The following is a 15440-nucleotide window of genomic DNA, read 5'->3' as shown; positions in this document are numbered from 1 at the left end:
CTCGCCCAGTCAATAAAAATATAAATTATATTTAAAGTATTACCAAAAGAAAGTTCTTATCATTATTCAAGGGAAATGAGTTTGAAAGAAGGTATTTCAAAAAATAAATTTTTGTTTTTGACAAAAATAATAAGAACTTAGTGAAAGTTTCTGCTGAATTTCTAAAAACTTCTTTTTAAACACGGTCTTTGTTAACCCATTAAGCCTTTAATGTGTTGAAAATTCTTTTTTGGGCTTGAGTCAGGAGTTTTAAAGTATTTTTTTTTACTGGCATATTTTCAAAATCAGTTTAATAAACTTTGAAAAGTTAGTTTTTGTCAAAATAGTTTCCTCAGTTTTCATAAATTTTTTGGGAATTACTGTATATAAGGGAGAAACCAACGACATATATTCTGGTGATTAACCTAAATAAAAACTATATCAGTCTATTTGTCAGTATAACAAATCATGAACAAGTCTTCCCTTGGTCTATTTTGCCTTTTTCTCTTCTTTTACAGTTAATTACTATTCTACTCTTGCTTCTTTTTTGTTCACTATAAATATTGGACTTCTATGTCTATTTCTTCTATTTCTTATTACTTTTAATTCTAATAATTCATTTATATGCATTTTGAATTCATTTTTCTCTTCTATCTTCCTCTAGTCCTTCAAACTATACAAGGAAATCATAGAATAACTATACTTTGAGTGGACGAAATAAACTTACACTATAATTCTTATATTTTTCTAATTAAAATTAAAGAAAATTTATAAATTAATTTTATATAAATTAGTGTGACATAATATAATTGATTAGATTAAATAACTTTTTAATCATATGATTTATTTTGTCTCTATTAATAAAAATTTAAAGGGTTATTTATCGTCAGCCCCCACATGTTTCGACAATTAGCACCGCGCACCCATAAGTTTCGACCATGTGCACCCAACCCCCATTTCCGTCAAAAAATCAGTTAATTCTAACTGGTTAGACAGTTATTAACCTAAAAGACCATACTACCCCTAATTTGAATTGAATTGAGTTTTTTTTTGGATAAAAAAGTAAGCTTTTCCATTAAATACTCGAAATCATATACAACACATCGGAAATTCATCCAACCAAATCATATCTGTCATCTTTTGTAGAGCCAATTTCACTAAAGCATGAGCTGCACCATTGTAAATTCTAGCAGTGTGCTGAGCTCTGAAATTCTGGAAACTATTCTTCATTTCCAGAATTTCAGAGATCATCTAAGAGATTTCAGCCATGCTGCTACATCTACTGTTTACAAGCTCTACAACCTCAAGACAATCAGACTCAAGTAACACCGAGAGGATCCTCCTGCTCTTAGAGCCACATGCATTCCCCATTTCATGGCTGCAGCTTCAGCCATTGCTACATTGCCAAAATATTTGGCAAAAATACCTCTTACAGATTATAAAATTTACATTAAGAAATAAAAATTAATTATAATAATATCTTATATTGAAACGATTTTTTCTTATTTCATTATCATAACAAAATTGTAAAACCAGTAAACTTTTAAGAAGAGAGACAGAGCATGATTCCAAAGGGAAAGAAAAAAATCAAACACAAAATCATTAGTAGATTACAAAATAATTCCAATAATCCCACCAAAACAAAAAAAACCCAATAATAAAGAAACCTAAGATAATTATACCAAAATTTCTCTGTAAAATTCTATTACAAAAGAAACCCAAACCAAGAAAATTTAACAAAAAGGAACCAAAAATCAAAAACCCTAAATTAAGTTATAGAGGCGGCGGGAACGGCGGCTGCTTCAGGCGGTGGCGTCGACGGTTTCGAGCGATGGCAGATCACGCAGGGTGCGCCATTTGTTGTTGTTGATTCAAGACGGCGGCAGCTCACACCGGCAGGCAACAGTAGTGAAAGGCAAGAAGAAGAAGAAAGAGAATAAGAAGAAAAAAGAAAGAAGAAGAAGAAGGCGAAGAAGAAAGAAGCAGAAGAGTGAAAGAAAAAAGACCCGAAGAAGAAGAAGAAGAAAAAAAGAAAGAAGAAGAAGAGTGAAAGAAAGAAGACGCGAAGAAGAAGAGAAGAAAGAAAGAAAGACGCGAGAGAGAGAGAAAAGGGGGAAAAAATGAAGGATTAAAAAGAGTGTTTTTTATTTATTTATTATTTTAATCTTATATGAAATCATCATTTTACCCTTTTTTCGAGTTAAGTTAACGATAGTTTGACGGAAATGGGGGCGTGATGCACATGGTCGAAACTTGTGGGTACGCGGTGCTAATTATCGAAACATGTGGGGACTGACGATAAATAACCCAAATTTAAACTTTTGAGTTTCTAAGAATAGAGATTGTAGAATTTTTTTAAAATTCAATTATGTAAATACCTTTAATTTATTTAATTATTTTATTTTATTTCTATCAAAATAATTTTATATTTTTTTAATAAAAACTCATATTAACAACTCAAATATTTCCTACGAAAAATCGACGAGTAAAAAATTATATTTAAATCAACTTGTTTCAGAAGCTTATAAACAAAAGTAGAGTTACAATCGTCAACGTATAAAAGGAAAACGAGAAAAGAACACAATACCCAACAAACACGGAATCCCCAAAATCGGAAAACCCAAACACAGCCCAACTCTTAATTAATCATCATCATCAATATTCATCATCATCGTCATCATCAATATTCATCATCACCACCATCAATTTTATATGTCTCATGTTCTTTTCAAATTCAAAAATCAATCCAAATCATTCGCAAACACAGCAATCTCCTCTACAGGGCGCTCGCGCTCTTGCTCTTGCTCTTGATGGAAGTAAATTCTTCCATCACGAGCAAGCAACAACCGCCTCTCCAGTTTTTCAAAACCCTAATTTCGGAGATTGAATCCTAAAAATCACTTTCTTTTGTTGTTTTGGATATAATGTTTTCGGGGTGGAGGATTGCGAAATCGGCGGAGGAGTTGGTGCCGAAGTGGGCGGTGAAGAGGGTTTGCAAATTCTTTTTGAAGAAGAAACTGGGTCAATTTATTTTGGGGGATATTGACCTTGATCAGCTTGATGTTCAGCTTAGTGATGGCTCTATTCAGCTCAATGATCTCGCTCTTAATGTTGATTATCTTAATCAGAAGGTACAGAGTAGTAACCTCGTTTGCTTAATCTGTGTTTCTTTGTCCTTTTTTGTTGAAGGGTTTTTTTGTTATTGTTATGAAGAATTGCTGTTTGACTAGTCCTTTGTTTTGCTGATATATTAACTGAATTCAATGAATTACACGTAGCTGCTACCAGGCTGGTGTGCTTAGGGCGTTTTAATTTTGCCTCGGGGTATTTAAGGTTCTAATGTTTTAATGGGATTTTGTGAACTTCATTTTTTGTAATTAGTGTGAGTATAAATTTTGAATAGAAATACAAAGAAGCTTAAGTTGGTTGGGCTGTCACTGGAGTACTTGGAGTTGCTACTTATTGATCACAGTGTTATCGTGCTTGTGTTGTTCTTTCAGCTTGGTGCAGCGACATCAGTGATGATAAAAGAGGGGTCCATTGGGTCTCTACTGGTTAAAATGCCGTGGAAGGGCAAAGGTTGTCTAGTTGAGTTGGATGAACTAGAGCTTGTGCTTGCTCCTTGTTGGGATAATAAATCACGGGATGTAGATGAAAGTTGCAGTACCAGCCAAGATGATAACAACGGTATGCAATGGGATACAGGGCAGTTTGGGCATGATGGAGCAGGTAATCCTTCTAAGTTTACTCCCAATGATGTTCATGAGGGTGTTAAGATAATTGCAAAGATGGTGAAATGGTTCCTTACAAGCTTCCATGTCAAGATAAAGAAGTTGATTGTTGCTTACGACCCATGTATAGAGAAAAATGAAAACAAGGTGGAGTCGCATGCAACTTTGGTTCTTCGAATATCAGAAATAGGGTGTGGAACTTGTGTTTCTGAAGACCCTTCCTCTGATAGTGATGCAAGAGTGGAGAGCTTTCTTGGAATTAATCGTCTTACAAACTTTGTAAAGTTTGAAGGAGCAATACTTGAACTTGTTGACGTTGATGCTGTTAATCATCAACCAGGCTCTCTACATGCTTCTGGAACACCCTCTGGTGAAGTACCTTCAGGTTGCATTCCTTCAGATGCTACAACTCCTATCATCTCATGGAAAAGAGGTGGATTTTCAGGTAACATAAAATTGAGTATACCTTGGAAGGATGGTTCATTAGATATTCGCAAAGTGGATGCAGATGTTTGTATTGATCCCATAGAACTAAAATTTCAACCAAGAACGATCAAGTGGTTCTTACTTTCATGGGAAACTTATCTGAAGATTGATAATGATCGGATGTCTCATACGCTTTACAAGCCAACAGACTCTGTTTACTTAAATGTGAGTTCTCAATTCCGTTCATCAGCAAATGTTCCTGCTGTAATTCCCGCTGATGAGATGATACCAATTCATGGTAGCTATTCTTCCAGCTTCCCTTCTTTCAATAGGCAAGAATTTGTTTCTGAAGCTGTGCTACCTGCCTCGCATCTTATAACGGATTGGGTGCCATTTCCTGTCAACACAAATCAGAAACATGGTATTGAAGAAGTTGATCTGGGGGCAAGGTTGGTTTATCCGTCCGTGCTTGTAAACTTGTATAACCATTGATGTTAGATGAATTAACTTGAGGCATGATGCTAATGTTCTATTATTTATTGGTTTGGCTTATTTGCAGTGTGGACCAATTTTTTGAATGTTTTGATGGAATGAGACATTCCCAATCTGCTTTAGGAAACAGTGGCATGTGGAACTGGACATGCTCTGTTTTCAGTGCAATAACTGCTGCATCGAGCCTTGCTTCTGGGTCTTTGCATGTTCCTTATGGTATGTGATTTGTTCCTTTTCTCATATTTAATAAGTGAAGGGCTGGAGAAACATATTGATAGCATTTTTTTTTTTTTGGGGTCATGGTTACTTGCGTATGGTTACTGATTTATGGTTATTGCATTAATTTTCTCCTGATGTATATGTGTGTGATACATAAGGTCTCAGAATTACTTGTTGCCTATGCTGTACCATCATCTAATGTCTTGTATTCCCTCTCTCTTAATGCAAGTTGCTTGATTTAATCTTTTTCTTCTGCAACAATTAGGTTGGGGTTAGGGGAATACTTTAATGTTTTACTTGTGTTAACCGAGAGATTAATTGTTCGTAGCAGATAGATTTTTCATGTTCAGGTTCTTGATTCATGACTTCTTCTATTGAATTCAATTTTATGTAGCCTTTTTAAAGATAAAAAAGTATGTGTTGATGTTTATAATAAATAACTTTTATAAGGGAAAGTAGTTCAGTTACAGAAATTGCAAAACTTTGTATCATCACACTTTATCTAATTACTTGAATAAGTTTTGATTCTTACTGGTTTTTTGCCTCCTGTTTGTGTTTACAATGCAAGGGTTATTTAGTTTAACTCTATTAGATAGGAACATAGTACTGGTATGGTTTTGTTTTGTCTGATATTTGTTTATGGACCATTTACCATTGGGACAATATATGTCATACCTTTGTGGCAAAACTGTAATTATATTCCTTCGATACATTTCAGAACAGCAGCATGTACAAACTAATCTCAAAGCAACTTTTGCTGGAGTTTCCGTTTTATTCTCTTTTTATGATGAAGATCAGAAGGATTCATGTGATTGGACAAATGTTGGGTCACACTTTCATTATGTGGGTGCAGAATGCAGAGACATTTCTCTTGTTGTACAGGTAATAAATGTGAGGTTGAAGAATTATCCTGCCCTTTCATATTTTGTTGTCTTTCCTTTGAACTTAGTGCTCTACATGATTTTTCTTTTGTACTAAGATGAAACTTTGATAATATCAACAGGTATATCCTCAAGAAATGAAGGTTGAGGGAACAATAAACTATATTGAGGTTGCTGATTACTTTCACAACGAAATTGATGTAATGAATGTTCACCCAAGGGAGTCTAAAAACAAAAGTGACAGTCAAACTGTTTCTATCCAACATCTACAAGTGGAAGTTCAAGGTGTTCTCCCTCCATTTCCCCGATCTGCCAATGTTCATGGTTCATATGAATACAGTGGGCCAGTTTCTGCTGATTCTTCTTTTGGGAATAAAGGTGATATTGTTAAAGTTTTGCTGCTTCAAACTTCAGGTATCACTAATTGCAAGTATATCACGGATGCAAATCGTTCACATGGGTGTTTAGCAAGGTCCACATCGTTTTCTCTGAAACTGCCTCTGTTTATTTTTTGGGTGAACTTCCATTTGATAAATATTTTATGGGATCTTTTTAAGGATATTGGAAGTTCTACTAAATTGAATCACAAAAAGACTGGGTTTTTGTCTGAGATGGTCGATGAGGAGTGTGGGGCTTCCCATGGGTATGTGAAAAGAGGTTCTTGTCCTCCTATTACAACCCTATCTTCAACAGAAACTTTACGAGGTAATATATCAATCCCAGAGGCAAGGGTTATACTATGTTTTCCTTTAAACAGTGGCGGAGACACGCGAGGTTACTATGCCTGGGATCATTTTATTGCTCTTGATTTTTCGTCACCATCGACTTTTAAGAAGGGACCAGTCCAAGAACCTGCTGCAGTGTCAGATGGTAGTATTCAGGAAAGATCTTCCACTACAGCCACACGTTCTCTACGGTTAAATGTTGGCGATCTTGACATTTACTTGGTTTCTTCTTTCCATAAAGATGATGCTGAAATCACCTCCTTCAGTAGGTCCAAATTTTCTGCCCAGAACTTCTTTTCTGTCAGCAATAGAACTGGTCTTCTTTCTACCATCAGTCTGCTTTGGCAGGAGGGTCCTGTGACTGGTCCTTGGATAGCAGAGAGAGCTAAGTTCTTAGCTACATATGAGGAATCCAGGAGTAGAAATAAATTCATGGGAAAAGGTTCTGATTTTGCTGCTGTTAATCGTGTGAATGATCTGGAAGATTCTCAAACCCGACAAGAGATAATCTTGAGCTCTGCCTTTTTTGTGCACGTTCATTTATTTCCAGTCGCAATCGATCTTGACTGGTCTCAGTATACTTGCTTACACAGTCTTTTAAACCAGATAATTAGTGGCCTGTCTTGTTTAGGCCATGATGGCATTGGTATCTGTGAAGAATATTCTGTCTCCCAAACATCAGTACTCCTGGAATGTGATTCTCTGGAACTTGTAATTAGACCAGATGCCAAAGCAGATATAAGAGGTGGAATGCAAAGTGAACTTTCTGGGTTGTGGCATTCTTTGAAACTGAGAATTGAGAAGTTAAATTTGCTGTCAGTTTCAAATATTGGAGGCAATAAGGGTGCTGGTTTTCTCTGGGTAGCCCATGGTGAAGGTATATTATGGGGTTCTGTCTCTGAAGTTCCAAGTCAAGAATTTCTTTTGATATCCTGTAGCAACTCTACAATGAAACGTGGTGATGGAGGTGGTTCAAATGCATTATCTTCTAGGTTAGCTGGTTCCAATATTGTACATCTGCTGGATCCGGAGTCTTCCCATGCTTTTACATCTGTTACTGTTAGATGCAGCACAGTTGTCGCTGTTGGTGGTCGTTTGGATTGGCTGGATGCTATAACTTCATTTTTTAGTTTGCCATCTCCTGAAATTGAAGAATCAGGTGATGGTAGGTTGCAGAAGAGTGACTTAACTGTTCCTTGCAGAACTTCTTTTGTTCTTAATTTGGTTGATGTTGGTTTGAGTTATGAGCCCCACTTTATGAACCCGATGGTTAGAAATGAAGTTCTTGATTCTCAGTTGGGTTCTGCTGGAACAAATGGACCTTATGTTGCTTGTTTATTAGCTGCATCTTCCTTTGTTCTTTCAAATACAACCGTGGAAAATTCCTTGGAGAACGATTATAAAATTCGAATGCAGGATCTGGGTCTTCTTCTCTGTGCCAAGTTCGAGTCTCAGAAACTCGCTGGCACTTACAGTGTAAAACATCTTCATGAGATTGGATATGTTAAGGTTGCCCGAGAGGCACTCCTTGAAGCCGTTTTGAGGACTAACTGTAAGAATGGCCTTCTCTGGGAGTTGGAATGTTCAAATTCTCACATTTATCTGGATACTTGCCATGACACAACATCTGGTCTGACATGCTTGGCCAGTCAACTTCAACAGATTTTTGCCCCTGATATGGAGGAATCACTGGTTCATTTGCAAGATAGGTATAATACCGTGCAGCAGGCACAAGAGAGGAGTGATTTGATTGATGCAAGTGGGGTATTGAATAGCGATTCTGCCCCTCCTTGTCAAGCAAGTTGTTTAAACTCAGATACAAAGAGTATTGGTGGGTTGGTGGGTTTGATGGATGAGATATCTGAAGATGCATTTCATTTTGATGGGAGTCAGACCTGCCAATTTGATTCTACTGGGTCACAACTACGTATTTCATTTGATGATGCCCTTCTTGGAGAGGCATGTAGCTTAAGTGTTAAATCCCCAGAGGATTTCTCAGCTGATCTAGCAGTCAGTGGATCAATGCCCCTGATAGGATTAGATCAAACATCATTTATACAGAATGGTTGCTTACCAGAATTTATAGAAGGTTACTGCTTGGCTGATTTACGTCCTTTGTCAGAATTATCTGTAGGGGGACAGTCATCACCCCAGATGCTTAAATGCAGACCCAGGAATATGAGGGATGGAGATGTTGAGAAAGGAAACAGTGGTTGGTATGGAGATTCCTGTCTGAGAATCGTAGAAAACCACTTGTCAGAAACAAGTGGGCAAACTTGCGTGAAAGAAGTTTTGGAATGCAAGCGTCCATCTATTGAGTCTGCAGGACCTGATGATTTCAGGAAGGCCAAGGGGCGTATACTTCTTAACAATGTTAATGTGACATGGAGAATGTATGCTGGTTCTGACTGGCATGAATCTAGAAATAATGGTGAGTGCTCATCAAATATACATGGAAGGGATACGACTGTATGCCTGGAGCTTGCATTAACTGGCATGCAATTTCAATATGACATTTTCCCAATTGGTGGAATGTTTGTATCGGGGCTGTCTCTTTCAGTCCAAGATTTTCACCTTTCTGACAGGAGCAAAGATGCACCTTGGAAACTGGTAATGCTGAGATCATTTAGGTATTTTTAAATGAATGATTTACCTTTTATTTTCTTGCAATAATGTCTGAAAAATTTTTCACGATTGAATTGAAGGTTTTGGGGCACTATGACTCAAAAGATCATCCCAGAGTATCCTCTGCCAAAGCATTCAGGCTGGACTTAGAATCTGTCAAACCCAATCCTCAAACCCCTCTTGAGGAGTACAGGTGCAATTTTTGGTCTCTCTAATTTTTATAGGTTCATTAAGCGATGATTCTTGTGTTACTTAAAGATTATACTGTTATCTTTTATTTCCTGGAATCAATGTATACTGGTAAAAAGAAAAGAAAAATGAAAAAATACAGCCATAGAGCATTTCGGTTCTAGCAATTATTCCTGTTCAGCCTAGAATTAGGAGGAATCTTAAGGTTTAAAGCCCTGATTTGAAAAACACTGTTAGATCTCCATTCAACTGATATTTTGCTTTTGGTTTAGAATAAGTGTTTTAGTTAAGGTTGATGATTCAAGTTTGATTTTGTCATCAGCTTTCCCAGACATTCATGTCATGTAGTTCCAAGTGTGGGTCTATGCAATTTACAGTCTCATCCAATGCCTCTAATTGTGATTCTATTACTGGGACCTTATGAACAATCTTCTCAGTAGGAAGGCTTTATTATTATCTCAACAAGATTACACATCAATGAGGAAAGAGTTCTAAAATAAGAAAAAGAAATATTAATGAAGATAATATCTTATTAGGTTGTTGTTGCCTGCTTTTATATTTTAATAGTTGGTCCTGAGAAACTGGACGATAGCCTGAAAACTGTAATAATTGGGTAAGTGGGCATGGGTTCTTTTCAATTTCCTAGTTGGGCCAATGGAAGGTATGTCAGTTTGTGAAGAAGTTGTGTAATACTAATCAGATTTGTTTTCTCTAGATAGGATTTGTACTAATGATGATTCATACACAGTCTTATTGAATCTTAAGATAATCATTATACTTATCAGTGCCCATTTTCAAAGACAGTGGGGAAGAACTGTACTTTTTGCAATTATACTTTTGTGAAGAAGAAGTCTAATACTTATCAGATTTGTTTTTCTAGATAGGATTTATACTAATGATGATTCATACATAATCTTATTGAATCTTAAGATAATCATTATACTTATCAATGCCCATTTTCAAACACAGTGAGGAAGACCTGTAGTTTTTGCAATTATACCTTGTGAGTCTATGTAAAATTCATATGAAGGTCCAGCCTGACATAATCTGTGTACCAGTTTATCACATGCAATTGTTTTTGAACTTTTGCATAAAAGATTTCAAAACCGATGCAAACTACATGCTGAAACTACTGTTTTTCTTCACTTCATGAGTATGTCATCTATATATTTTATCCCTCTTCTTCTATTGCTATGTGAATTGAAGTTTTATTCAATGGTGATTCAACTAATAACTTCCCTTTCTTTCCTTTTTCCTTTTGACCAAGCTGATTTGATGTGGCGTCTGTATTTTATCTGTTCAGGTTGCGTGTTGCTATGCTTCCTCTGCTGTTGCATCTTCATCAATCCCAGCTAGATTTTCTCATAGACTTTTTTGGAGAAAAAAGCTCGCCAGTTAACCATTCCCCAGGTTGTCATAAAGATTTATGTGATTCAAAATTGTTGATGACAAAGAGCAGAAACCTTGCTGGGCATACCATTGTGGAGGAAGCATTGCTACCTTTTTTCCAGGCAAGTGATGTTGAACTCGAATCTTTTATCAGATGATATATGAGTTCCTTGTTTTCTCTGTGAGCAACCTTTCTAGCCTATAGCATTATCAGAAATTTGTATGTCCATTTGCTATTTATGTAATTATCATCTAGTTCCCAGTTAAAATTATGAGTTATGATTAGCCTTATTATATTAATTTTCTCAGTTTTTGATTACCCTTATTATATTAATTTTATCCGCTTCTTTCTATATTCTTGAGGTCACTCTAATAGGATGTCTTTGAATGCTTCTTTGTTGAACTTGGAATTTGAGTGTAGCTGTGACATTTTATTTGCTGTTATATCTCTTTTTGTTTCATCTCAAGTGTTTAGGTCTCAATTCCAGACAATATTTAATTACTGGCTTTCCCAAAATTTGTTACAGAAGTTTGATATATGGCCTGTTTTTGTTCGGGTTGATTATACTCCAAGTCGTGTTGATCTAGCAGCATTAAGAGGTGGAAAGTATGTGGAACTTGTAAATCTTGTGCCCTGGAAGGTAATTTATTCATTCCTTATCTTACCTCTACACCGATTAGTTAAAGTTCAACCAGATGCTTGTCAAGAACTGTAAATCTTTTCATTTTTTTTCCCTCGGCCCTGCTTTAATAAATTTTGATGCAGGGGGTTGAGCTGAAGCTTAAGCATGTTCACACTGTTGGCATCTATGGTTGGGGCGGTGTCTGTGAAACAGTAATAGGCGAGTGGTTGGAAGATATTTCCCAGAATCAGGTTTTAGCGGCATTCATTGTTGCTGTTGAGAATATTAAGCATTTGTTGGCCTTCTTGCAAATGTGTAAATAATTAATCAACCTTTATTTTCTGTTTTAGATTCATAAAGTGTTGCGAGGCCTGCCAGCCATTCGATCTTTGGTTGCTGTTGGTTCCGGTGCTACAAAGCTGGTTTCATTGCCAGTTGAGACCTATAGAAAGGATAAGAGGGTACTCAAAGGGATGCAAAGAGGTAAATTTTATTGAGATAAAATATTCATGTAAAGTTGGGGTCCCTCTTTTTGGCTAATGAAGAAGTTGTGTACTGTTGGTAGTTTGTAAATTTATCTAGAATGTTGGATGATAATATATAATTTGATAATAAAAAAGCTTAGTTATCGATGCATGGAAATATTACTTTAAAACCAAGCTCTCACTGCTGTGTTAACCATTGATCTAAATGGCCTGATTAATAGTTTTGTTTGGTTGATCCATTTGGTGTTTGCAACAATTGGGGGTCAGATATGTATTCTTTTTAGCTAAGGATTAATAGAAATATAAGTACAGGTGCTGCTGGCTGGGTTTCATTCAGTTTTTTTTTTTTTTTCCTTCTTTTGGTTTCACCATGGCAGGATGGTTTTGTAACATGTGGTTTATTCTAATTGTTCTTTGTTCATCTTCTTTATAGGAATATTTTCTCTTTCCTATCAAAGAGTTATGTTTCTGTCTTAGACACTATTTTATGTTATTAGTTTTCATAGTTTCAAATAGATTGACTATAATATAGCTGAAATCATTCATTGTGTTCCCAAGGTCCACTTGGTTTGGTGAATAGATTAGTAACCCTGAGTTTTTCTTTTTCATCGTTTGGAGAACATTCTGGTTTTGAAATGTTAATTCTGAATATGTAGACGCCTTAGATAATTGCATATTATTTTGTTATATTATTGCACCATGCGTTCAATCTTTTTGCCTCTTCATTATCGTCGTCGTCGTTATTTTTATTATTATGATTTTTATTTTGAACTTCTGTTCTTGCCTTGTGATAACAGCAGAGCAATTTTGTTTTCAGGTACAATTGCGTTTCTTAGAAGTATATCCCTTGAAGCTGTTGGACTTGGGGTACATTTGGCAGCAGGAGCTCATGATATTTTGCTTCAAGCAGAGTATATTCTTACAAGCATCCCTCATGTGTCATGGCCCGTACAAGAAAATACAGTGACAAATGTAAGGCGTAATCAGCCTAAAGGTGCCCAACAAGGAATTGAACAGGTGATATTTCAATATACCTCATATCTTGCGCGTAAAACATAATTAAATTGTTAGATTGGAATTTTGCATGCAAGAATGACAACATTGATGAGATGTTTATATAGATCTTTGATATTGTTTGTAATATACCATGCGTGTAGATACTGCAAATATAAGATGATTAGAGTCCCAAGTTCCAGTATATCAAATAAAATTTTGAGCAGTGTAATAGTTCTAGAAAAGGTAATAATCTTCATAGTTTTTATAGGCTTATGAGAGTCTCAGTGATGGACTGGGGAGATCTGCATCTGCTCTAGTTCAGACACCCTTGAAAAAGTACCAACGTGGAGCCAGTGCTGGATCTGCTTTGGCAACTGCTGTACGGGGAGTTCCTGCAGCTGCTATAGCTCCGGCCTCTGCTTGTGCAAGTGCTGCTCATTATACTTTTCTTGGGATTCGAAATAGGTCAGTATTTTTAGTTTTTTTTCAGTTCATCAATTGCAATCATAATGACATGCATTATGCTCTTCTTGGCATCCAAATTAGGTCAGTATTTTAGTTCATAAATTGCAATCATAATAACATCCTAACATCAAAGGAGAAATTAACTATTGTAATTATGCTTGTATTGCAGTCTGGATCCTGAGCGTAAAAAAGAATCTATGGAGAAATATTTGGGTCCCACTCAGTCACGAGGAGGGGATTAATGGTTCAGTCAATAATTATGATATCATCAACCTTCGTCTACTCTGGCATTTCGTAACCTACCTGTTGCTATCATTGCACTTCCGAGTGTTAAATGATGCGTTATGACTATGGCAAGTTGCCACCGGCTAAAGGAGATTTCTAAGAGCACTCCACGCACTGGAGGCCCCATGAAACACGTAAGTTAAAACATTTCTGAAAATTACTTGCTGTTTCACAGGCTTTTGAAGTTAATTTAAATACATATATCTACTAGGAAGAGGAGTAATGTTTTGTTTCTGCTGTCTGTTGTTTTAGTACGTATGACTTAATTTTTTTTGGTTTTGTATTAATATAGCTCCAACATTTAGTTTTGATGGATGATGATGTCTGAAAACCCTACAACCTCTAGTTTACTTAGTTTTTTGTTGTACACAATACATGGTTTCATCTTTCATCAAATATTAATTTTCTTTTCTTTTTAACTTGCATGTTGAATAATTCTTCAACTGGGTTATATTCCTGCAGTTGCAAATTAAGGGATTATTATTAATTTTGACAGATATTCTTAATGGGCTCTGAGGTTTTGGCTTGTCTACTGGACTTATTTAAAAATCGCCTTTTTAACATTTTTAAAAAATGATGTTCAACATATAATCTGCTTGCAGGTGTACAGGTATTGGAATCACCAATCAGATTCTTAGCATCAGAACTGACTGAATTTTTGTACAAAATGTAAATATCCTTAGCGCAGAATTGACAGAATTTTGTGCAAAATGTACATAACTGGTGCAGCTTACAAATTTTACCCACACGAGTGAGTTTGATAATTATAGTTACCCGATTCACTTAGTACGTTAGTTTGTACATTATATTCTTTTAATGCCTCAGTCACGATGTATATAAGCCCTCTTTGTTGTAAATAATTCAATATCTTATATCACTGTAAGGTTTCTGGCTTGTGAGATGTATAATTTATTCAAAGCGTTTATGATCGTCTCTATGGAATTATAACCAATTTCAGTGTAACGTTGCATTGGTTAATTAGACCCGTTTGAGCTAAACGAGGCACAATGTAATGGTTGGCAATAGTGATGCTTTTCAGCTTAATTGTAGATTTAAGGAGAGATTATTGTGAAGGAATGAGATGGTTGATTGATATATTCTTAGCGGAAAATGCAGTGTGTCAGAAAGCTTGAAGTATTTGAGTGCTGGTACAATATTCATCCAATAACTTTTGAATGGTGATGCCCTGAATTTTTATTTTTTTTTAGGGGGGTGGGGTTTCTTCAAAGGCCTTTTTGTCCATATCTAATGAGTGGTGTGATATGGCAATTCATGAGAAGCGAAGGTCTTGGATGTTCTATTGATTCTGGACTGATCTTGATGAAATGTTAACTGAGAAAAGTGCGGCAGCTTGTTGTCAACGAAGAATGTCAATTGATTAGTGTAATTTTTCTCTCTTTTCTTAACAGTTGATGAAGAGGAAGAGGGATTATTGTAGCTCGCTCTCTCTCTCTCTCTCTCTCTCTCTCTCTCTCTCTCTCTCTCTCTGTGATTGAAAAAAGGAACATATAGATTACAATGGTGATGAAACTGACCCTAAAATTCAGCCCTACCAGTGGCCAAATCAAGTGAGTTTAGCCTTTCGTAGATGATAAAAATTTGAATGAAAACGACACCAGCAATCACAAATTCACAATGAAATGATGTTTTTCTGTGTGAGTCGTTTTTTACTTTTCCATAGATCTGTAACAAATTCTGTTTGTAAAGAGAAAACACAAATAGGGAAGCAGGGAGGAAATGAATAAAGTGCAGTTTGGAGATTTTTAATTCTTATAATTAATAAATTTTCTTAGATGAGTGCAGAGAGAAATTTAGTAAGTTTAAATAACCCCACTATTATTATATTTAACATATTTGTTCAAAATTACAATGTCAATTAACATAGTACAAGGTCACATAGTCTAAGAAATCATGAGCAAGGGGACGTTAT

The 15440-nt window shown here is 35.8% G+C and overlaps 1 protein-coding gene across 2 annotated transcripts; it reads left to right on the top strand.

Moving 5' to 3' along the window:
• The first annotated feature begins 2550 nt into the window (after positions 1-2550).
• LOC102612812 (autophagy-related protein 2) lies at positions 2551-14462 on the top strand. 2 transcript variants are annotated; one of them, XM_006487030.4, is made up of 14 exons: positions 2553-3110; positions 3480-4585; positions 4696-4844; positions 5566-5729; positions 5851-9063; positions 9159-9271; positions 10571-10778; positions 11184-11297; positions 11423-11530; positions 11630-11762; positions 12582-12781; positions 13029-13225; positions 13395-13644; positions 14113-14462. In XM_006487030.4, the coding sequence occupies exons 1-13, from the start codon at positions 2904-2906 to the stop codon at positions 13465-13467; spliced, it is 5985 nt and encodes a 1994-aa protein (XP_006487093.2). In that variant the 5' UTR covers positions 2553-2903; the 3' UTR covers positions 13468-13644; positions 14113-14462. The 2 variants fall into 2 exon arrangements, with proteins under 2 accessions (XP_024957909.2, XP_006487093.2); XM_025102141.2 differs by lacking the exons at positions 13395-13644; positions 14113-14462 and having other exon boundaries at positions 2551-3110; positions 13020-13168.
• Positions 14463-15440: the final 978 nt, after the last annotated feature.

The sequence above is a fragment of the Citrus sinensis genome, chromosome 8, assembly GCF_022201045.2.
Source record: "Citrus sinensis cultivar Valencia sweet orange chromosome 8, DVS_A1.0, whole genome shotgun sequence".
NCBI classification, from domain to species: Eukaryota; Viridiplantae; Streptophyta; class Magnoliopsida; order Sapindales; family Rutaceae; genus Citrus; species Citrus sinensis.
This window is presented reverse-complemented; position numbering and strand designations above follow the sequence as displayed.